This window comes from Cyrtonyx montezumae, unplaced genomic scaffold (assembly GCF_038088225.1).
Source record: "Cyrtonyx montezumae isolate F1298 unplaced genomic scaffold, pur_monq_1.0 scaffold_19, whole genome shotgun sequence".
Taxonomy (NCBI): Eukaryota; Metazoa; Chordata; class Aves; order Galliformes; family Odontophoridae; genus Cyrtonyx; species Cyrtonyx montezumae.
Window position 1 is genome coordinate 3635186 of NW_027071925.1, and position 23398 is coordinate 3658583.

Genomic DNA, 23398 nt, shown 5'->3' on the forward strand with positions numbered 1-23398 from the left:
CCCCACCGGGCTCAGCCCGGGGCCGCAGCGATGCACGCCAAGCACTGCCGCCCCATCTCCCCGCTCCCCCCCGGACGCAGCGGTTTCCTGCAGTGGGATGAGTGCAGGCATTTTTGGGAGCTGACTCAGAGGCTGCAATGGGAACCACCTGGGGGCCGGCTGCACCCATGGTAAGCACTGCATGGCCCTCAGCAACGCTTAGGGCCCCCCAGAATTGCCCATCCCCCACCTTCCCCACCTCTGCCTAGGACCCCCCAGCATCACCCATACTCCCCCAGCATTCCTCAGGTCCTCCTCCAGAACAACTCAGGATCCCTCAGCATTGCCCATCCCTCCCAGCTCTGTCCGGGACCCCATCCAGTGCAGCCTGTTCTCTCTCAGCACATCTCAGGACCCCCCCCAGCACTGCCCATTCCCCCCAGCATTCCTCAGCACAGCTCAGGACCCCTCAGCATTGCCCATTCCCCCCTCAGCTCTGCCCAGGACCCCTTAAGGCAAATCTCAGGACCCCTCCAGCATTGCCCATCCCCCCCAGCACTGCTCAGGGCCACCCAACATTGCTCGAGACCCCCCAGAAATGCCAATCCCCCCCCCCCAGCTGTGCTCAGGACCCCCCAGCATTGCGTTTGCTGCATTTTCACCTCTCTGGAGCCGCTCTGTGCCCAGCGAAGGGCTGCAGCCGCCACGTCCCCGTGCAGGGGGCTGAGGTGGGTGGGCCTGAGGCGGACCGTGAAGCGGGGACGGGCCGTAATGGGACAAAACACGGACGGGGAACCCACGGGGAGTGGGGGGGGGGGGAGGGGAGGGCAGTGAGGGGTCGCGCTGAGCTCCGCCGCTCTCTCGGGGAGCACAAGAGGAGCGGAGGACTCAACACCTCGCCCCTCCCCTCCCGGCTATAGAGTGCGCCCAGAGCGCCCTCACAGCGCTTCCGGCGGCGCGGCGGCCATCTTGGGCGCGGGCAGTGAAACCGCCGCAGCTCCCAGGCTGCGCCTCGCGTTGTTTGGAGGAGCGGGCAGCACCGCACCCGCGAAACGGGCGGGAAGGCCGAAGAGCTCGCGCCGTCCTTACCCTCCTCCTCTTCCTCAGGTACCGGCGCCGTTCGGGCGGGAGCGGATACCCCTCGCCCCTCTGTGGGAGCGATGCACAGCGGCGGTGCCCTCACCCAAGATGGCGGCGGGGCCGGGGGCGGTCTCTCTCACCTCGCGGAGAAAATGGCGGCGGACCGGAGCGGGTCCGCTCATCCCGACCCCGTGGCCACCCCGACCCCACGGCCACGCCGGGCCCGGCGCCCGCTCCCAGCCCCCGCCCCCCACGGCCCCTCCCCAACCCCCAGCAGAGGGTGTGCGGTGGAGGTACCCCCCCGAGCAACGCCGTGCCGGGCGGGCTGCTCTCCTCCTCCTTCCCACCCCTTAGGGGGCGGCGATAGCGGCGGGGAGGAAGAAAAGGATGCCACGGAAGCCGCTGTTGCCTTATAAATCTGTTTTTCCTCCTTTCCGAGCTCCCAAGGGGCTGCATGACGCTGCGGCGATGAACGCGGCCAGGAGCGGCTATCGGGTCTTCTCGGCCAACTCCACGGCGGCCTGCACCGAGCTGGCCAAGCGCATCACCGAGTAAGTGAGCCGTGCCAGCCCCGCGGCTCCGTGCTCAGCATCTCTGCCACGGACGGCCGTCACCGGGTCCGGCCCCTCGGTGCTGAGCGCTGCTGGGGTCACCGTCCCTGAAGGTGGCACTGGGGGACGTGGGGCGGCGGTGGTGGTGGTGGGGTGGGTGGTTGGACTCCAAACTTAACGCTCAGAGCTTCCCCAGGGGAGGGGGACTCGTGGCTGTGTGGGTTTTTGGCAGAGCAGTGTGCGTTCAGTGTGTGTCCCCAGCCTGGGCTGGGTTTGCTGCTCCGTGTGCTGGAAATGAGCAGTGTATGCTGGCAAAGAAGAGTTGAGGAGTATTAGTGCATCCTTTACTTTCCCGGCCATTGCTTCGATGTTGGCTCGGTGGGGATGGACACAACACTCTCCACAGTGCAGTGCTTGGAGCAGAATTCCCACTCACGCTTCTGGTTTGGGTTAGTTTACTTCAGGTCAGGACATCCAGCAAGTAGGTGCTCTCAAAGGGGCTTTTCTAGGAAGCAGGAGTGCTTTGGTTTTTTGTTTTATTTTTTTTTTGTGTAGGCTACCATTCTAAAGTTGGATGTGGGTTTCCTTTCTGCTGTTGATCAGCTACAGCTTACAGGAAGCTGCTCCCAAAATTAAGAGGCCTTTATGCTTGTTGGTCTCCTGTGGAGACCAGCATCCTTACCACCACCCGTGCAGCTTTCTGCTTCCTGCTCCAAGGGAGTGCTTAAACTGGAAACAGTGCTGAATACAGGTGTGCTTAAACTGCAAGAGCATCTTGCTGCTTCTCAAGCTAGCTTGAAAAACAGTGCATTCAGTCCTTAGCACAGGTCATCTGCACAAAGCTGACTGCCCCGTTAGGCAGGGATCACCAGTGTTCATGGGACTTGTGTTGGGTGGTAGTGACAGGCTCCTTTATGTGAGGTGGGGAGGCAAATCCTTGTGTTTGGTGAGATGTTTTTGGTTCACAGGTGTTCTTTTTTTGCTATATTTGGTCAGTTCTGTACCACTTCACTGTTAAAACTCCAAAAATAAAATCTACATAAGTGTATATTTTAAGAAAACATTTTTGCTGTGACAGATGGGACATGGGACGGCCTGCACTGCTGCGTCCTTGTGGGATGTGACAGAGGTCCCCTGGGGATAGGGGACGAGCTCCAAGTTCTCAGGACTGAAAGAGCAAAGAGGCAATCTTTATCCTCTGCTCTCTGTCTCAAGAATAACTCGTTTTCCTCTAAAGATGTAATGTGAAAAGGCACGGAGCAGATTCCTCAGGCTGTGGCACACAGCTGGCTGCGTGACGTGCTCTGTTTGTGCTTGCTTTTCTCTGTCAGCTGGCGAGATACACGTGAGGTTTTAAAAAGTGCCTGGAATTTCTCCTTGCCACCAAGGAGTGCAGGTGCTCCCAGGTGTGCTAGAGGCTGTAACCCTCTGCAGGACTTCAGCAGTGCTCTGAGACCGAGCAGCAGCAGAATCCAGAGAGTGACCTCCTGGCTGTATTTTGTGATGAAAGCTTCTAATAGAGGCGGGAGGGGCTCCTTGCCTTGGATCTGGCAGTGGTGAGGGTGCTGGCTTCCCTTAAAGAGCTCAGGAGCTGTTTCAACACATTTATAATGGTTGTTTTTTCAGGTTGCAAAAGATGTGTGGCCGCTGCCTTTGGCTTCCCACTGTGTCCCTTCCCAGCGAGTGCTTTGCTGGGGGGGTCACTTGCACCTTTTAATAGAGTTGGAGCAGTCCTGTGAGGGTGAGTCTGGCATCTAATATTGTGCGTTCTTTTAAAAGGCTTTTTTTTTTTTAATGATCTTCCTTGTAAGTAGTAAAAGAACTTTAAAACAACACACAATATTAGGAGTTGGGCTGGTTCAAGGAGAGTGGTTCAGCTTTCGTTTTGAGCTTTCATTTCTGTTAGCTTCTGCCAGGGAGAGGAGCTGGTGCTGACTCATGGGAGCCACGAACTCTGTGAGGATTCCTTAGAGTCAGGATGACTGAAACATAAATAAATCCTATGTTTTTTAGTCTCTTGTAAATTGATTGGGACTTTTTGTTTAATCCTTTCCCTGAAGGAAGGGAAACTCCTGCTGTAATTAGGACACTTGGCATCTGATTACAGGCTGTGTCTGCTAGGAAGAAAGATAATTTCTGTGAATAGTCCTGATCCCTAGTGTGCCTCTTGGGAGGGAGAGGGAGGTCTTGCAAGCGTGGAGTCTACAGCAGCTGAATGTAGATCTCCCTCTAGCTGCAGTGTTTGGCTTTCTGCTCGCTGTTTGTGGTTTTGGGTCGGAGGGGATCTGATGATGGAAGCTTGCTGATGTGTCCCCACTGCTCCTGCAGGCCGGCGTTGTGTAGGACATGGTGTCATACACTCATTGCAGGCACTGAATATTCTCTACAAGCATTTGTTTGCAGTGTGGAATACGGTAGTCTGAAGGTGAAAGCAATAGTGTAAACCTAAGCAATGCAGGTTCATGAGGAAAAGATGGAGACCTTTATTCTGATCTTTGGTCACAGAGAGCCCTGTATGCAACAGTGAAACCTGTGCAGTGCTTTCTGTGGCAGAGCTGAAGGCAAATCCTGTTTCTGGAAGAGATGGTGTGTTAGGAGGACTTGCAGAACCTTTCTTGGCTGAAGGAGGGAGCATTTTTTGTTGGGGTGGAAGGAAAGCAATCTCACTCTGCTCTTACTGTCTGGGAAGAGCTTGATGCAATGCAGCAGCAGGAGGGGAGCTGGCACCAACTCCTTTCCATCTTGGACACAGAAACACTCACTGAGGCAGGAGGCAATAGATATGGCAAGGTAACACTGCACCAAAAGTATTGGGCAGAGGGAAACGAGCAACCAGTCAGTGTGGTTGGAGAGGGTTAGAAAGAGGATGGATGGACAGAGGTAAGAGGGGCTAAAATGATTGTAATGCAATCAGAGCAGATTGCTGTGTATCCAGAATGGTGCTTTGTTCTCCTTCCATGGTTGATGAAGGAAGAGGTTAGGAAATGCATCCCAGAGCTGCTGCTGCTGTGTTAGCTGGACCAATTGACTGTGATCCTCAGGGATTTGCTGGAGTTTGGAACAAAGCACTGCAAGTGAATTTACATCTCACATTTCGATCATCGAGTCTTTTAAATTGATTGTCCTTTGTCTCAGGAGCCTGGTGCTGTGGTTTCTGATGGCCTTCAGAGGAGCACTTGAAGGGCTGACTGAACCCTGGTTTGTTTCCTGCAGCGTGTTGCTTCCTTATTGAGCTACAAATGGCTTCTGGGCTGCTCACGTTTAAACTGCACTGAAGGCAGGTCTCACAGTCACTCCTGTATCCACAGCTTAATATCCTCTTGGCACGTGCTGACACTGTGGAAAGTTAGATCATAGCAGGGGATATTACAGATGAATAGAAATTTTTTACTAATTGTATAGGGTAAATACTTTTTAAAGCCATTTTTCTTGCATTCCAGCAGGTCCCAGAGGAACTGAGTCAGTGGCAGAACTGGTTCAAGGACTGCAGGGCAGCAGGGAGCCAGGCTTTGGCTTTTAGGAGCTGTGAGTGCCTGCATGGTGAAACCTTGCACAGAGACAGCATTAAAATCCTGAGAAAATTGGGCAGCCTTGGAGCAGCAGCATCTCTTCCTGGTGGGGCTGTACACAGCTGTTGGAGGAGATCCCAGCTCTGAAGACTGTGCTTTTAAACACAAAGCCAGTGCTAAACCAAGTTCCTGTCTCTGGGGTGGAGAAGGGAGCTTCCAGAAGTGTGCCTGTGCTCTGGTGTCTGCTGGCTTACCAGGGAGAATTCTGCAAACAGTGTGAAATCAGCCTGGCTGTTTTCCAGTCTTAAATAGCTGAGTATCAGCAAGAGGTTCTCTGTAGCCAAGTGCTGCACCACGTAATGGTGCTTTTGCTGATGGACCTTTTTTGGCCTGAAGACTTGTTTTAGCTACGATGCCTCAAGTATTCTTCTTGGCAGAACAAGCTGTAGCTCTCCACTGCTGTGAATGCCCCAGATCAGTGGCTTTCCTTAGGGAAGAGTTTCCTGTGGTCATCACCTTGATCCTGTGCTTCTGACAGCCTTCGTTGGTAGGGCTGAGCTCCTGCAGCCACGTGCAAAAGTTTTTGCTATTGGTTTAATTCCTCTGTTGCCTAAAGCAGTGAGCACTTGTGAGCCTCTGCAGGGAGACAGCTTAGAGAGAGAGGAGCTGGGAATGGATGGGAAAAAGGGAGAGGTGATGGGAAGTGGGAGCTTTTCTGTGGATGTGGTTGCTCTGAGGCTGTTTGGTGGTGTGGGTTGTGCTCTGCCCTTGGCTGCTGTGTCAATCTTCCTTTTGACTCAAGCCCCGTGGAATTTGCTGCTACACAGCAGGAGCTGCAGGAACAGCCCTCTGCTTTTAGTAGCCTGGACTAAGTCTAGGTTTTATCAGACCCCTCCTCAGGCTGAAGTCTCTGATTGAGCAAAGTCTCCTGCAGTGGGTAGAGTAAGAGGTGTGTGCCCCTGAGTAAACACGCCTCAGCTTGAAGCACTTTGGAGCTGCCTGTTGGTCCTGCTGTGCCTGCAGCTCTGATCATCACTGAGCCTTGCAGGCAGGGTTGATGTATGACTTTATGGACAGTTTTATCTCATATCCTTCCTGTTACTGCCTCTCTTGTTTATATGCAGTCAACAGTTGGAGCAGACATTTTATTTATTGTCTGGCCAGTGCAATCTGCTACTGCTCATGCCTTTCAGTTGGCAACTGCTTACTGTCTATTCTGCTGTTATCTGCATCCAGCTTTGATAAGCTGAGCTGTTCTGAGTGTCCCTAGTTCCATCAGGAAGTGAAACTTGCCATTCCTATTCCTTGCTTCAGCAGCACAGAAGCTGCATTGCTGTTGTGCTGTCTGAATTGAGGAGCACTGGGCTCTTATTTCTTTTCCAGCATGGTTGGGATCTTGCCAGCTACGTGCTCACCAAATGTCACTGACACTGAGCGTGCCACCATCGAAGGGGTGTTTTGCAGAGATGTTTCCAGCTGGATGGTTCCTGATGCTGTCCCTCCTGTCATGAGATGCAGGGCTGACTAAGGGCATCTGCACGTTCTGCTCAGTGGAGGATTTTTCCAGCAGTGCACCATGCAGGGAAGTCAGTCAGGGCACATGTGCCTCCAAAGGGAGCTTGTGAGACAGTGCTGTGCAGTCATGGAGGAATAGTGAGTCATTCAGTGTTTACCCATACACTGATTTGTTTTGTGTGTGTGATTGTCCAGCTTGTTTCAGCTCAGATGTGTTAGCAGTGATTGGGCTGCACCTTAATATTGGCAAATGCATCGCTGTTATCAGAAGGACTGCAGGATCCCAACGGGCAGCAGGGAGTGTCTGCAGATCCACCTGCAAACCTCACCTTCCGTGTAGACAGAGTTGTTCCAGGAGGTCCTGGGGCTTGGGTTTATGTTGCTGCTCCTTTCTACAGTGTGGGAGCAGTGAGAGAAGCTGTAGTAGAGATCTGGGTGGATTTCTTGTTCTGTACTGCACAGCACCTGCATGTGCTACAGTGCGTGTCCAGGCTGGGCTGGGTACTGCAGCTAACCACCCACATCTGGAATTTACTCACCAAAGAGGTGCTTTGTAACCAGTGCAGCCAGCATATCGTGTTGGGGTGTCTGTTGTCACTGCTGACCAGGGGAGCTTCTGGTTGAGATTGCCAGCATGGGGCTCGCAGCTGAGTCCAGAAGTCACCAGTTGGCCAGCAGCATGCTGGTGTTGAGCACACCTCTCTCTAAATAGGTATTAATGCATTCCTTGAGAGCAGGGTTAAATGCAGAGTGTCACCTGAGGGTATAGCTGGGACTGTGAGTGTTAAAATGTTCTTCAGAATGAATTGGTATTATGAAACAAATGCATTTAAGCAACAAAAAACAACAACAAAAGGATGCTCCTGCTGCTCAAATGGAACCTGGGCCTGACCAGTGCTGCTCCCAAAGGGTCAGTGACTGACATGGGTGGAAAGTAGGCAGCAGCCTCATGGTCACACAGGATGTGTGTTTGGGCAGCTGAGCCCATGAGTGCTGTGTGTGTGTGGATGGGGAAGCTGTGCTGTTCTGCAGCTCGGCTGCTGCATTCAGGTCCTCGTTAGGCAGTGCTTTGCTTTGTCAGTGCACACGTGTGGGCTCATCTCTGCTCTGGATGGTGATCTGCTCAGTGCCTCCTGTTTTAATTCCCTTTTTTCTCTCTCCAGACGTCTTGGTGCTGAGCTGGGGAAGTCTGTGGTGTACCAGGAAACCAATGGAGGTAAGAGAACTCTTCCGTACTTGCAAGCCTGTTCTGGGGTCAGTCTTCTCCCAGTCCTCCCCACACTGCAGGCAGTTTCTGGGCACCTGTTTTGCTTTCAGGAGCACAGGTGTATGGCTGTGCTGGGGGCTGTGCTTCCTGAAGGTTGTTTACATCTCTTTAAGTGAAGCCAGTGCCCGTTTTCAGCTATTCCTGCTGGGCTGAAACACAGCAATGCTGACCACCAGGACTGCCAGGCTTCTGTAGCTGTGTGCAGCTATGATGGGGTTGTCTGTGTTCGTGTTACTGAGAGCTTCCTGTCCTCTGGGGTTAGTTTTAAATCGGGCTGCTTGTTTCGAGGCCTGAAGTCATTCCTCATCGCTGCACAACAAATCATTCTCCTTTCATCAGAGTCCCTTAAGGCTGCTGCAGATGTCTGGATGATTAGACTGAATTCTCTGGCTTGGTAGATCTCTCTTTTAACTTATCCCAGCCCTCTGATTCATGACTGTGTGGGGTATGAGTGGCTAAGGAGGGCCCCTTGGAAAATCTTGTCACTGCTTGGGCTGTGCTGAGTGAGGGCTGTAGGAAGTAATTTCAGCAGAGTCTCAGACTTCCATCTCGTGTCAGTGTTGAAATATCTTCCCCTTGGCCTTGGTAGTGAGGACAGGGAGTCCTCCCCCTCTGAGCACTGGTGTTGTGGTGGGCCCTCCAGCCTGCATGGAGCTGGCCCTGTAAGCTGCAAAGCAGCCAGGTTAACCTCTTGGTACGTACTAGGGGATGTTCTTTGCGTGGTTCATTGTTATGTAGTGAGTGTGGTTCTGACAGCTTTCAGCACTCAGCACTGAGAAATGAAAAGGATCTTATTAGGAGTTAAGTAATGGTAACAACTATTCAGCCTAGTTTTGCATCGTAAATGCAGCTAACTCACCCATATGGATGCCAGCTCCTTGCTTCCCAGGACTTTTGGAAAATCCACTTAGCTCCCTTTTGTATGCATGCTGTCAGGGTGTGCTTGTGGGGGAAAAGGAGCAGCTCCTGCATCTTCCCTGCTCCGTGGGCCAAGTTGCCTTTTCACCGCAACTCTGACGTTTGACGTTTTTTAACTGTTTTTTTTTTATCCTCTCCAGAAACAAGAGTTGAAATAAAAGAATCTGTCCGAGGGCAGGATATCTTCATTATACAGACAATCCCCAGGTAAGGGACTTGTGGCTTAATTTTATGTCAGTGATGTGCTTTTGATTCCTGGTTCAGCCGCTGGTTCTGGTTGGCTTGCTAGCCATTAGCTGGCACGCTGATGTCTTTTTCTGGTAATGTCATGACTTTGACTTAATTGAAGACACAACATAGTGTTAAGCTGTTAAATCCCAGAGAATCACTTGCAGCTCAGTGAGCTGAGAAGCTTCCCATGCAATGGCATGTGTGTGACACCTGAGGCAAGAACAGGCATGGCGGATGGGTCCGAGTGAATCCCTGGTCTGTGTGGTGCTGTCCTTGTAGGCTCAGTTCCTTGGTGATTTTCGACTGATGTTTCCATTTCAGGATATTTGAGTTCCTCTGCCTCAGTTACCTAGCAGCAGAGCCATCAAGGATCAGTGATGGCTCTTGTTACTAGCTGGATTGCTCTTCCTCTTTCACTAGAGTGGTGTAAAACTCGGGTGGAAGCCTTCAGATTCCCTTCTCTACTCGTAGTTCTTAGTGATGATGTGCTGTTTTCAGAGATGAGGTATTGATACCAGGCAAGAGCAAAATGATTCATGCTGTAATAGCCTTCTCCAAGTTACCAATTTCTGCTCAGATTTTGGAGATGTAATAAGTACCCAGAGTTCAGTCAGGTAGCAGAATCACCTGGAAGCTAATATTTTCCCAGCTTGTCTAAGTACAGTCCACTAAGAATTCAAATTCATTTCCTCTTTGTAATGCTTGAAAACAATAGGACTGTGAAGTCAGCTTGCCCTCTCCTGGAGCACCTCTCGAAGGCTGAGACATTTTCCTGGAGCTCCTCTCTCTAGGGTGATGTTTTGAGTGTTTCCTCCCCCAGGGAGCAGCTACATCTCTTTGAGGTGGGAACCCGCTGATGCAGGATTGTGTTTCAGGTGAATGGTGCCCTTCTGTTGTCCCTGGGGAGAGAGTTCTCTGAAATAACTTGTAACTGAGAGCTTTGTAAGCATGAGACAGGTAAGGTAAGAAAGAGAACTCAGACTAACAATGATTTTGGGAAGGGAAATTCTCTTCTGCCCTCAAATTGTCAATCCCTTTGTTTTTCTGTGAGCTGTACTGAGTGTTTTCAGGGCAGGGAATGGGTTCTTTTAGCAAAAATGCTCAGCTCCTCCACATAACAAGCCACTGCTGTACAGTCGAGTCATCTGTTACTCCTAAGCTGCAGCTGTGCCTTGCTGCATTGCTTGAGAGGACAGGTTCAAGGACATCTCCATTTTGCAGAAGGTTTGAGGGAGCTTTTAAACAGAGTAAAATCAGCAGTTTTGGATAACCTGAAAGTAGGACTTCCATGCTTATTAACAGCTCGAAAAGCAAGCAAAACAGTAGGACTTACCAGGAAAGGAATAGAGAGGGGAAACAGTGCAGTTATTGTGAATCCACAGGCCACATCTGAAGAGCACAGAGGATCAGTGAACAGAAAGATCCAAATATTTGATACGAGCTCCCTCTCCAAAAGGAATATTGCAGAGGTGAAGCACTTACAGTGACAGATCGTCTGAGGCTGTTGGTGTGTGGGCTTGCATTTGTGTGAGGAAAAAATAAGTAGCTTAGTAGAGAAAGGGAAGGTAAGGAGAAGGTCTGCTAGGGGTATTTGGATTTGAGTGGCCTGGAACAAGTCATAGAGGCACTGCTGTGTGAGAACAAGGAGGTGTCAGGTTCAAAACACACCACAGGGGGTGGTACTTCCCATTATGAATCGTTTAACCACAAGATCTCCTTACTGCATAGTGCTGCCTGTACCAAGAGTGTGTCCTATCAAAGAGCTGCTAGACAGATTGGTGGTAGTGGGGGATAGATTATGGGCTATTAGGGATACAGAGAGCATCGGTGGCTCAGCCTGAGCTGCACTTTGCCTGCAGTGGGGAGTGCACTGCTCTCTCCATGTTCTCTGTTTTTTGCTAGGCAGATTTTTTTGTCTTAATAGCAAGGCTGAGCTCAACCATGTGCACGTTCCTGCGTGTTATGAGTGTGCAGTTTGCTGCTGTAGTAGCTACTTAGTAAAAATGGGGGACTTGATGGCTTTAGAGAGATTCTGGAAGTAAACAGGGAGCTACAGGCAAGGACAGGGAGCAGTGAGAGTGGGCTCCAGGCTGCTGGAGAGGGGTGGTCCAATTAAAGGAGATTTTCAGAGTCCTTTGTGGTGTCCTATCTGAATAATGAGAGCAGCACTCCCTGCTCTGGCACGTGGGATTATTGCTGCCAGCATCCCACAGCAGCACCAGGGCTGCTGGTACCTTGTGAAACTGGGGGCAACCTCTCACAAAAGCAGTTCTGTCTGTTTTCTGTTTCTTTTGTTTTAATGTGATAATAAAAGGTATTGGATTTCAGGGATGACCTTCAAACAGATTTAAAGTTGGCCACTTTGTTTTTGTACTGTACTGATAGCAGAATCTTTTTCTCCTCTCCCAGCCACACTGGCACAACTGAAACAGCAAAGGGAAGAAGTGGCTCTTTGTTAGCTCGCCATCCTACGTGGCAGGGGTTATGTTTTATGTAATTCTTGGCTGGGTGTTTCGGGGCCAACAGAGCTTTCTTGTGTGTGAGCAGCATTGTGCATGAGGGCTTCCAGAGCCAGCAGGAGAATAAAGAGACACAGAGCACGCACAAATGAGTGGACGCAAATGGAGGTTAATTCCCAAAGGAATGGGGAGCAGTGGAGAAATGGAAGGGGTTAGAGGCTTGTGGTGCATCACACACGAAGAAGAAGTGTTTGAGCTCTTGGGGGTAGCTAAGATCTGGAGGATAACAGTCTTCAAGCAACGTGTAGGTAACGTCCTGGAAGCTCTGCAGGGCTTGAGGGTGCTCTGTGCTGCTCATTCCTCTGCTGCATGGCTGGGTCAGCTTCTGCTCCACCACCTCGTGGCTCTGCAGCACTGCCCTCCTGCTCAGGATGTGGTGGGCTGCTTGGGGCAGCTGGAAAACGTGGGCAAGGGTGGATTCTTCAGTTTCCAAATGGTCTGGATTGCTCTGTGATAATGCAGATGATGTGTGGGTTTGGGGCTTCCCTTGGTGCTGGTTTTAAGGAATTAAGAGGACCTATTTCACTTTTTTTCCTTTCCAAAACAACTTCAATTAAATGCACTCCTACTGGGGCACACGGTTATCATGATGACTCTGACTAAAGGTAGAGTTCTGCATGCATTTCTTGTCATTTACAAGATGTTTGGTGTTTATAAACGTGCTGTTACTTTAATCACTAGGTAAGTTAGTGGAGAAGAAATGCCTTTTCTTGTTGTGATGGAGGAAATCACCATACACCTCATCTCAGGATACCAAAATCAAATGCTGTTCCACAGCTTTTGTGCTGGAGTCAAATCCTGTGGGTGCAGCACTGACTGCAGTGTGCTGTGGCACAACAGAAGGAGCTGTGGGATTGCAGTGCAGGCCTGGCTGGCATAGTAACATAAAGTAGAACACAGCTTATGTGAAAGCTTGGTGAGGAGAGAGGGGTATGGGTGTACTATGAAAGGGAATTGCACTGGGGGGAAAAACCTGCTAATATTTGGCATGATTTTGAAATCTCATAGGGATGTGAATACTGCTGTGATGGAGCTGCTGATAATGGCTTATGCACTGAAGACTTCCTGTGCCAGGAACATCATTGGGGTCATCCCTTACTTCCCCTACAGCAAACAGAGCAAAATGAGGAAGAGGGGCTCCATAGTCTGCAAGCTGCTGGCTTCCATGCTTGCCAAGGCAGGTGAGTGCTGTGGGGGTAAGCTGCTGGCATCCAGGGGTGCCTGTCCTGGTCTCCCATCAAGTGTGCAGGTGCCCTGCCAAACCTGTGAGCTACTTTGGGGGAGTTAGTCTTCTTCAGTTTATTATTTCTTCAACTCACAGCTGGGGCAGTGGCCTAGAGGTGTCATGTTGAAACGCATTGTCAGTCTGGTGCTGTGACTCCTACTGCTCTCATAGTTCTCATTACATCTTTGGAACTTTTCAAGTTACCTTCTTAAGCTTGTTTTAACACATGGCATGCTAATAGTGAGTGCAGTCTGCAGAATGGAAATGTTTAAGGAACTCCAGTCACGTGGGAGCTGTCTTAATGAGTTATCTTTTGTTGTTGTTGTTCTTTTCTTAGGTTTAACACACATTATCACTATGGATCTTCATCAAAAGGAAATTCAAGGCTTCTTCAGCTTCCCTGTAGACAACCTGAGAGCATCCCCTTTCTTGATTCAGTACATACAGGAAGAAGTGAGGTTACTCTAGTTCTGTATATATCGACATGTCTTAATGCAGCAGCAGAGTTGAGGTGCTGCTTATGCAGAGGTTGTGTTATCAGGCTAGGCCAACTGTTCTGTTCTTCATTTTTTTTAATTATTTTTTCTTAAGGGATAGCTCTTGCATGTTTCTCAAGGAAGTGGGGAAATATTATGTTAAATTAGATTGCATGATTGTCCTTGAATAGAAATTGAGTTCTTGACCATAAACAGCAGAGGAGCTTGAGCCCTCGATTGAAATTCATTGCTCTCTATGGAGCTAGTGCCATTTGAGAGATGCTATTTATGCTCCTGCCTCTAATCACCTCTTAAATCCTGTTAAATTGTCTTTCCTCACCCTTTGTTCTGCTGTGGATGTCTGACTGATCTGAATTATTGATAGACTTTATCTTGGGCTGTGCTCAGGAATGCTGAGTGCAGTGGGCCTGGGGGTGGAGGTTTTATCTCCCAAATGCAGAAATGTATGACTTACGGTGGTGAGAGTGATGTTCTCCATGTGGGGGAGCCCTGGCTTTGGGCCTGCAGTGAAACCACGACTGCTGCAGCTCATTCTGCATAACCCAGCCCCTTGCTCACTCTGAACACAGGACTGACACCTGCTCTGTGCAGGCTGAGGCTTTGGTCCCAGGGCCTGTTGTTAAACCCTCCCTTCCTTTCCTGCACTGTGCCCTGCGTTTCATGCAGCTGCAGTTAGCATACGATCCCACAGCTTGTGGAGGCCAGTAGTGGAAGGAGGCATGTAATTGCAGTCCTGTGGGAAGTAGGACCTGTGAAAAGATTGCATTGCATGTGGTCTTGCCAGTGTTCAATTTATTTGTATTATGTTTTGCATCGAATGTTCAAGTGCTGGTGTTGAAAAGGAGTGCAATTGCCTTGCAGCTCTTACATGGAATGATGAGTTGGGGGTGGGGGAAGTGAGTAGGTGCCATTCTTCAGCTGCGTATCAAATCAGTTATGCATTCTCAAGAAGATCTTTACTTAAATAGTTTTTTATCACGTCCAGATTCCAGATTATAGAAACGCAGTTATTGTGGCCAAGTCTCCTGATGCAGCTAAAAGGTAAATAGATTCTTTACTAGCTGGTTAAAATTAGCTCTGTAAAAAATCTGGGCCGGTGAGGGATCTACGAGGGGGGAAAAATACAGGAGGGGGTGCAAAACAGATCAGCAGTCTGATCCAAAAGTGTCTGGAAACCTCTTGTCGGATCTGGGAGAGGCCTGCTGTGCTGGGCTGAGGAGCTGCATCAGCCCAGCACGTTCCTGACACGCTGTGCTCGTCCCACAGGGCGCAGTCCTACGCTGAGAGGCTGCGGCTGGGGCTGGCGGTGATCCACGGCGAGGCGCAGTGCACGGAGCAGGACATGGACGACGGACGCCACTCCCCTCCCATGGTCAAAAATGCAACCGTGCACCCTGGTCTGGAGCTGCCATGTAAGACTGGGCTCCTCTGCTTGTCCTTGAGGGGGAAAGATGGAGGCTCTTGGGTATAACCAAGCTAAGGGCAGCTGGATGAGTAGAATTTTTCTCGTGGGAGATTGGAGGAGGAGGTACAGGGAGAAGTCCTCGTTTAGCTCCTCCTGGCCACGCAGTATTGCTCCTGTTGGCTGTGCCTGGTCAGCTGTGTCACACTGACAAACTTCTGCTGGAAGTTTGCTCTGTAATGCAGAACTCGGTGAAATGAGGGAAGTGTAGAAGTGGAACTAACAAGGGAACGACCCTGAGACAGGCTGCTGTCCCCATCCTGGACGGGTGGGCTGGCCTTTGCTTTACCCTCTTGCTCCAGCCATTGTTACTGCTGGAAGCTTTCTTCATCTTGAGAACCATGTAGTCACCTTGCAGTGTCTGTTTTGACATAGTTTTGATGCTTGTGTGGCTAGCATGAATAGGTTCTCAGAGAGCATTGTTGAACTGATTCCTGTGCTCTTGCCATCAATTGATAAGCTGCAGGCTTGAGAGCTCAGTGCAAAGAAAACAGCAGGAAGCATATTCTGGGAAAAGCAGTCCTCTTAGGACTGCTTGTTTTCTTGCAACAACAGCAGTCAATAATAGTACAGCCAAAATCCAGCTCCTGTTTGGAAGGATTTTTTTAGGTAAATGGTGATAGGACAGAAGTTATGGGGGCAGTGAATGTGTCTGGGAACTGACCGTGGGAAATGCAGCATGCTGCTGCATGTGATAAAGAGCTATCCATCAGGCAGCCCAGCTTGATTATACTAGTTGTGGCTAGGGCTACTGATAAGCAGCTGCTCCTGTCTTTTGAAGTCTAGGGAGTACATCCAACCAGTTGGAGGACAAGTCAGGGAGGAGGAAGGCAAGTAAGACTGCAGGCATTTTACATTAGCCCAGTCCTGCTTGCGCTAATGAAATCAGTTAAACAAAGGTTATGTTGCAGGTGAAACTCCTCCTGGGCCTTGGGGGACAGGTGGGGTTTGGCAGCGAAGTTTGGGACTTCATCTTGCTTGGCTCTTTTCTGATAGGGGATTTCTTCATGCACTTGCAACCAAACAGGAATTTGCATAGTTGCACTTGGCCTTTTGTTTCCTGTCTTACTCTGAAGGGGATTCTGTCCTCCAGAGTGTCACATCTGTCTGCTGCCAGGGAATTGATGCAACTGTGTCTTTATTTCCAGCTGTGTTACTTCAAGGAATCTCATCTGTGGAAGCTGGCACTGCTGAACAGCCCCAGAAGTGTTAGCTCATATAGAAATTTGCCTTTGTCCAACTCGGTTATGATTTCAATAGAAGAATGTTTTCAGTCCTCAGTTATCCAAACAAACAAATTTGCTGTGTGCCACCACTATTCATCTCCTGCAGAAGCTCTTGACTAATGACCTGACATTCCTGCATGCCTGAGGCACACATGGCAAGCAATCAGGCAGTAGCTTGGTAGCTGTCTGTCATGGGGGTGGGAGGGTTATGGTGCCAGCTTGTCCAAAACTCAGAAGAAAGCTGTTTTTTTCTCTCCTGTTTTCTAATCTTACTAGATACCTGATTTTGAGTGTGAGCTGGGTTCTGTTACTGGAGCTGCAGGATGCTGAGGGCAGTCTGTAAGCTGCTACTGAATCCTGTGCAGCAAGGTTAAGGATAGTAGTGCTGTGAGTCTGTTACACCTCCCTTCCTGTCTGATTCAATTGTTTGAAAGTTGTCTTCCCACCTCAGGTGGCACATTAAACAAAACCCTTGATCAGCTCTTCCTGCACTGTACCATCACCAGCAATCTCAATGTCACGGGGTTTGATGGCAGTGTAAAACACAGCTTGGCTACGTGTGTGTTGGTGGCAGGCAGCACACGTGCTGCTGAGCCAGAGCTTTGTGCATATGTGCACTGAAACTGGCCAGAAAAACCTCTGGCTGTCAAACCAGTCAGCCTGCAGGTCTGCCCGGCTCAGGTGTCACTGTTGGGCAGTTGGGAAGTGGCAGTACTCCTGGGGGGGTTGCTGAGACTGAGGGCCCTGCTGTGGGCTGCTTGCAAGTTGGTGTAGAGCATCCTTCCCTCTGTCTCCACAGTTTGGGTTCCCCAGGAGCACTGTCACAGCCAGAAGTGAGGCAGAGCCCACAGCTGAGAGCAGTGCCAGAGCCCCGCAGCAATTATGCTTTCTGCAATTCCTTGTGGGCTTTCTAGTGAGTTGGCCAGGCTCCTGCAGCTGGCACACACCTCTCCTCCCTGTCCTAATAGCAATCACGTGCCTGTAATTAATAATGGTTATGCAGCCTCATGGCTTATTTATTGTCCTGAGAGTGTGACCCGATGTGATGCTGCGATCAGGTGGCACGTGGAGCTATCACAGGAATGCCAGAGGTGTTTCCAGTTCCTAAAGTGCTGAAGTGGCAGCAGGAGCTCCAAGTGTTGGTCACTCAGACGTTGGAAATCAGAGCCTTTGAGACAGGATGTCACTCCTTTGGTTGTGCGCTGTGTCTCGGAGCTTGCAGCTGGCTTGGGGCTGTGCTGCAACAAGAGAGTTGGGTGGGAAAACGGGGGTGAGCCTGGGTCAGTTCCCACTTCCCCATCTCTTTTCCACGTTGTGGTTGGGGCACAGGAGTGTCACCTGTCCTTCCAGATCTGTCTCTCTGTGTAACAGTTCTGGAGGAGCCTTTTGTTCACACGCTCTGTGCTCAGCACAGTGTTATTTTACCTGTAACAGTAATGGTCAGCTCCAAACAGGGTTTGTTTTAGTATTCCTTAACCCATTTTTAACCTCTTAGTTGAAGCAGCAGGTTTAAGCACCTGGGAATGCTGCTGCTTCATGCCACAGTCACCTCACCTTCAGCACGTGGTGCTCAGTGTGTGTCATTCACAGCAGAATGATGGTGCAGGTTAGGCTGATGGGCTTAATTCCCTGGCACTCCATGTTCTTTGATGTCCTTGTGCTATAAAAACAGTGGTTGGCTTCTCTTGCATTCCTAAATCTATCAGTACAACAAGCATCTGTTCTGACTTTCCAGGAAATACTAGCAACGTTTCTGACCTAACCTCACGATAACCAAAGGGGTTTGTTTTCAGGAAGAGGCTTTTCTTCACTGTTTGGAGCCCTTTTCCAAGCCACCTTCTCGTATCAGCTCTGACGTGTGCACAGATATGTCAGAAGACAAAAGTTGGCCACAGTAACCCTGGCATACACTGTCATCACACTGCAGTGATCGAAGTTCTCTTGCGATTTGATGTGGTTGGTTGTGGGTGGATCTTGGCTTGCAATTTTTTTCTTTTCTTTGCAGAGAAAATTGAACAAGAAAAAGGGAGAACATCTCTTTAGGATCCGGGTAGGTCGACACGTTGCCTACCGTACTTTAAAAATAAAGCAAACTTGAAATACAGCCTTTAAAAGCAGACAAATGATGTGAAGCACTGCTAATGTTGCTAGCTGCTTGGTTGGCCTTTGAGCATAGTAAGGAATGCATTTGCTTCCTTTATGGAATGGGAGGGCACAAGTTTGCTGAAACTTCATGTGTTTGTCAGTAAAACGATGCTGCACTTCAGCTCCCTGCATCTATTCACTGTTGCTGGGAGTTTTCCCTGGCCTGGCTCTCGTAGGCAGAACTGGCACTCCTGGGGGCACACACAGGATGGAGCAGCAGCCCAGTGTAATCCTTCTGATTTTTTTCTTAGCTCCCACCAGGAGTTTTGTTAATAACTAATCTGAGCAGGTAGGTAGTGCCTATAATTGAAATTTATGGTCTGCTTATCTCTTCCGAAGCTTAATCCGAGTTTATTGCAAGTTCTCCTCCTCCTCCTAAGAGTATTTTCCCTTCAGGATTTAGATGTGACTTTGCATTTGATAAGAGACTCAAAAGTAACAATGCAGAGACTGAGGAATGTGTACTCCAAAGAGCAGTTAACCCTCAAGTCCTAGGTAGCTGGGCTGTTGTTTTTTGTTCTGACTGCTTTGCAAGGAGCAACATTCCTCTGGGCAGAGCAGGGTGCTTGGATGCCTCTTACACACTTCTGCAGGCTTCAGGGAAGCCAGTGAGCAGGGTGGGTGGTGTGGCACTGCCCGTGTGGCTTTGGAGCTGTGGTCCCCATCACTGCTTTCATCACTTCCCTCAGTGTGACTCACCCTGCTTGGACTGCCAGCGTTCCCAGGCACTGATGAGCTGTGGGAAGAGTACTGGCTCAGCCTGCTGTGCAGGGTGGGGAGTTTCATGTAGGACTCCTCTGACCCAGGAGGGCTGACATGGGTGCTCAGACAGGCTTTGTGATGGGCAGCAGCCCGTGCCTCAAGTGCGAGTTGGAGTATGGGAGTAGGTTGTGTTAGATAGTGAAATGTTTTTCCTAGATCTAAAACTCCTCTGGATTTGAGAAGCTGTTGTGGCCAGAGTACTCACAGGCCCAGAGTTCACGAGGTGGGGCATCCCTGGTGGGGTACTTTGCTGCTTTCCTTGAAGATAGCATGAGTGTTGGGGGTGCAGGCCTATGGGTGTTACAAGGCACTAGGTGCTCTTAGCTGCAGAGGTTAGATCAGCCCAGATTGTCACCTGATGAAGCTCACATACCCACCACTGTGTCCTTTCCACACTGTGAGGTTTTCTGCAGTGTTTGCTGCATACTGAAGCACCCTCTGGCAAGCAGAGAGGTATGGTGTGTTGATAGCATGTCCCCATCTGGTACTGGAGGCTGACTGCTGGTGCAGGGGTCTAAAGACCACGTCACATCTGAGCAATGCTTCCTCGTTTGTATCTCCTTCAGTTTTTTTCATGCTTCTGCTGAAGGTTTTTCAGGGTGAAGGATGAGGCCTGTTCCACATGTGTGTTTTTTTTTTCTTTTGTGTGAGCCTTGTCTGTGCAAAAGTAGAGAGAGGAGAGAGTAGAGCCTTATTTCCTGGTCCATCTCTCTACCATTTGTCAGCACAGCTCATCAGTGTGTATTTCTGCTTCCTCTTACTGGTTGCAGTGTGTCTGTAGAACCGAGTTGGAGCTGAATGTTACCCTGCTCTTTCTATTAACCTGCTTTAAAATATTCAGCAGATTCTGCTGCTGAAAGCTGCCTCCAGTTTCCTTTGCCTGTGCAGGTATTGGTAAGGTGCTTCCATTCTCTGAACGTTCCTTGCATGTTTGAGATAAATCAGCAAGTTCAGCCAGTGGCAGATGGAGCATTGCAAACCGTGTGCCCTTTGGCAAGTGGTGTGCAGAGGATCCCATTTGTTGTTCCCAATCCTCAATCCTCAGGTCCTGTTTTGGAGCACGGGCAGTCGCTGCTGTTACCCACAAAGAAGGTTTGTGTCGTAGCACTCCTGCACTGGGGTCTGTTAGATGATTGGAGCTGCTCCTGTCCCTGAGATCAGTAGGTGGTCCCTGCAGAAACCGAGCTCCATCTTGAAGCAGCAGTGCTATTTGTGTAGAGGCAGTGGTTACCCACTTTGGTGGCGATCAGGATGATGTAAAGCACATGTCTGCATCTGTGCACCACCATAAGACTCTGAAGTGGAGCTGTTGCAGTTTGACTCAAGGCTAACTGGCTTCTATTGTTTTTCTTCTTCAGTGATGATGGCCAAGGAGAAGCCACCAATAACTGTGGTTGGAGACGTCGGAGGAAGAATTGCCATCATTGTGGTATGAGTGTGATGGGGAGGAGCGGGTGGGGATGGCTTGCTTTCAGCATGCTTCCTTCAGCTGCCCTGTCCCAGAGGGTGGGAGGGACTGCTGTGTGTGGTGGGAATGTGATTGTTGCCACTTCTTTCTCTGGCTTTGCTGGTGACTTTGGTTTCTTCCTTTATTCTCAACTTTCTGTTGAGAAGCGTTCACTGGAAGCCCCAAATCTTCTTGTCTCCTTCAATGTACAAATATCAGCATCTGCAAATCTTCAACAAATCTAGGATATGTAAAGGAATTTCCTACAGGATGTAAAACAAACAAAAAACCTTGCTGAGCTTCTCACGTGTCCTGTGCCATGCTGCTGCGTAACCATTATCATGCAGCTGCTACCCCGAGGAAAAAATAACCTTGCTCAAGATGAGTTCTGTCCTGTGTATGTGTGCTGGGACTGTATTGTTTCCAAAACACAATATTGGTGTCGTTCAAAAGGATCTGTAAATACAGTCAGTGGTATTCCCAGATTTTGGTTTTGCATCTAAACAGCAGCTGAAATTCTGTGAGGATTATTAATATATTTTTTTTACTGTTTTGTTCATGGCCGAAGCCACGGTACCTTGCAGATCCATTCCTGCACTGCAGGAGTGGTATGCTTCTGGATTTAATGCTGTTTCTGTTTCTTCTCAGGATGACATCATTGATGATGTGGAAAGCTTTGTAGCTGCTGCAGAGATCCTGAAAGAGCGTGGAGCTTACAAGATCTTTGTGATGGCCACTCATGGGCTCCTGTCTGCAGATGCACCCCTCCTCATAGAGGAGTCCTCCATTGATGAGGTGTGTGTTTGGGGGGCTGCAGAGGGAGGCTTGGCTTTGGTGTCTGCATTGATTTAAGGCACTGAGAAACAAAAGCCTGAGGTTCTGCCCCTGCCAATTGCCTGGTACCTCTGATCACAAGGGATACTTTCATTTCTGGTTCTTCGTAGAGAACTGTGATTAATAAATGGTCAGGTTTGAGTCTCTGCATAGGCATGTGGGTGAGTCATCCCTGCCTGGGCATTTCCCTGAGTGCAGCCAGCTGTGTGTGACTGCTTTCTCACAGTGCAGGCCTCTGCCTCTCTCTTTTTTCCCCAACTGACGATGGACCAATGGGTGCACTGTGAGAAAAGCACTTTGGACGTGGACCTCAGTAACAAGATGTGTCAGATCCTGTGCTCTGAGTGGGCCCATCCACCTACGTGGTGGTGGCTGTCACAGAGTGCTGGTCACAGTGGTTCCCTGAATGGAGGGACTGTCACTTGGGGAGCACTGTTTAATTCAGTCTCTTTGATCTCCAAGTGTTCCTCAGCCTGTGAAGCAGCAGATGTGCCCTGCTGCTGGAGCCAGGCTGGGAAAGCAGCAATACAACTGATGCTCATCTTTCTGTCACTCCATAGGTAGTAGTAACCAACACGGTTCCTCACGAGGTGCAGAAGCTGCAGTGCCCCAAGATAAAGACTGTGGATATCAGCTTGATTCTCTCTGAAGCCATCCGACGGATCCACAACGGGGAGTCCATGGCTTATCTCTTCCGTAACATCACTGTTGATGACTAGAGCTGCTGCTGCCCCTGTCCTGGCTTCCACAGGAGGAGGAAATATGCATGAAAAGGCAATACCATAAATTATAGGCGTAACACAACCGTTTATTCTTGTAGGAAGGGTGAGAGTTCTCAGGTCTTGAGCCGTGAGATCTAATAGAACAAGATCAACCTGACCAGCACTTTACAGTTGAGCAGAAGAGGCCACTGGCAGTGGGGAGGGTTTACAACTTTGGGAGAGATGGAGAAATGAAGAAGGTTTGAATTTTTAAACTCCTTTATTTTTATTTTTTCGTGTTATCTCTTGCTCTGGAGGGTTGGGGAGGGGGGAGAAGAAAAGCAAAAAACAGAATAACTGTCAGCTTCTGAGAAAGGAATAGAGAGCACGTGTTGCTGCGTGTGGATTGCAAGAGGAAGCAACGTTTGGGTTTCTGTTTCTGATTGTGGCTTGCCTGAGAGCACAGAGAGGAACATCTCGAGGCAGCCAGGCTGCACTGCTCACTGCTGGCAGAGCAGTGCTGGCTGAGCACCCTCTGATCTCTTGCATGGCACAGCTAGTGCTTTCATCAGAACCAAGACAGCAGAACAGCCAGAAAGGGCAGCTGAGGGCACGCTGTCCCCAGGGCCCCATGGCTCCTAGTGCCTGGGAGCTGGGAGCAAACCCACACGGATCTCCCAGCGGGGCAGGGGCTGCTAGGTTAACGTGCTGGCTGTTTGGTTTTGTGAGCCTTGGATCGTTGTTGTGCTTCAGTGGGGAGTCACATGAAGGTCTAGGTTGTCACTTGGACACTTGTCTGCACTGCAAAGCCAGGTGTGATTCCTGGAGTTGCCCGAAGCTGCTGACCTGGGGCAGAATCTGATGGGGAATGGGGTTGGGACAGTGTCTGCCTCCAGCTCAGCTGGGCTCTCTGAAACAATAACACTCAACTTGCAATAAAAAGCATAGGATTCCTCATTGTTTGGTGCTTGCATTGACCCCTTCCCCCTCTGAACAGCTGCTGCTCCGAACCATGAGGCTTTTGCTGTAAATAGGCTCTCTTGGCAGCTCGTGGCTTCTTCCCTGGGGTGGCAGGACTTGCTACTTGCTCCTTTAAGTGACACTAATCCTTGGCTGGACACTTGAGAAAGCAGCACCCCGTGCTTGGGGCGGGCTTTATCTCGGGGTTGACACAAGGATGAATTCCCAAACTCTGATCTTCCCCCTTTAACGAAGCAAATAAACGTGCTGCAGTGAAACCTGTACCCCCTTCCAGCTGGGTGCTGCCATGAACGAGTCCTGCTGGGGGCTGTGGCTGCAGGAGGGGCAGGGCTGCCTCGGGGCGTTATAGTGGAGTGTCACTCGTCCTCTTCTGTTACAGTGTCTGAAATCTGAACGGTGCCGGGGGGGGGTGGGGGGAGCAGGGATGCTGGGAGCAGGAGGACGCTTGGAAGCTTGCAGACAGGCCCCCCAGCTATTACCGCGCTCTTGCTGCAGCAGCTTGGCCCTGTCCCCGTGCCCCTCCCCCCACGGGAGCTGTGGGCTGCTCTG

The 23398-nt window shown here is 50.0% G+C and overlaps 1 protein-coding gene across 3 annotated transcripts; it reads left to right on the top strand.

Moving 5' to 3' along the window:
• The first annotated feature begins 1361 nt into the window (after positions 1–1361).
• PRPSAP1 (phosphoribosyl pyrophosphate synthetase associated protein 1) lies at positions 1362–22286 on the top strand. Of its 3 annotated transcripts, none has more exons than XM_065735230.1 (12): positions 1527–1610; positions 3237–3351; positions 7798–7850; positions 8960–9026; positions 9926–10012; positions 12578–12750; positions 13132–13247; positions 14277–14332; positions 14558–14703; positions 20245–20315; positions 20982–21128; positions 21728–22286. In XM_065735230.1, exons 5-12 carry the CDS (start codon positions 9999–10001, stop codon positions 21884–21886), a joined length of 882 nt encoding a protein of 293 aa, XP_065591302.1. In that variant the 5' UTR covers positions 1527–1610; positions 3237–3351; positions 7798–7850; positions 8960–9026; positions 9926–9998; the 3' UTR covers positions 21887–22286. The 3 variants fall into 3 exon arrangements, with proteins under 3 accessions (XP_065591301.1, XP_065591302.1, XP_065591303.1); XM_065735231.1 differs by having other exon boundaries at positions 9926–10007; XM_065735229.1 differs by lacking the exons at positions 3237–3351; positions 9926–10012 and having other exon boundaries at positions 1362–1610.
• Positions 22287–23398: the final 1112 nt, after the last annotated feature.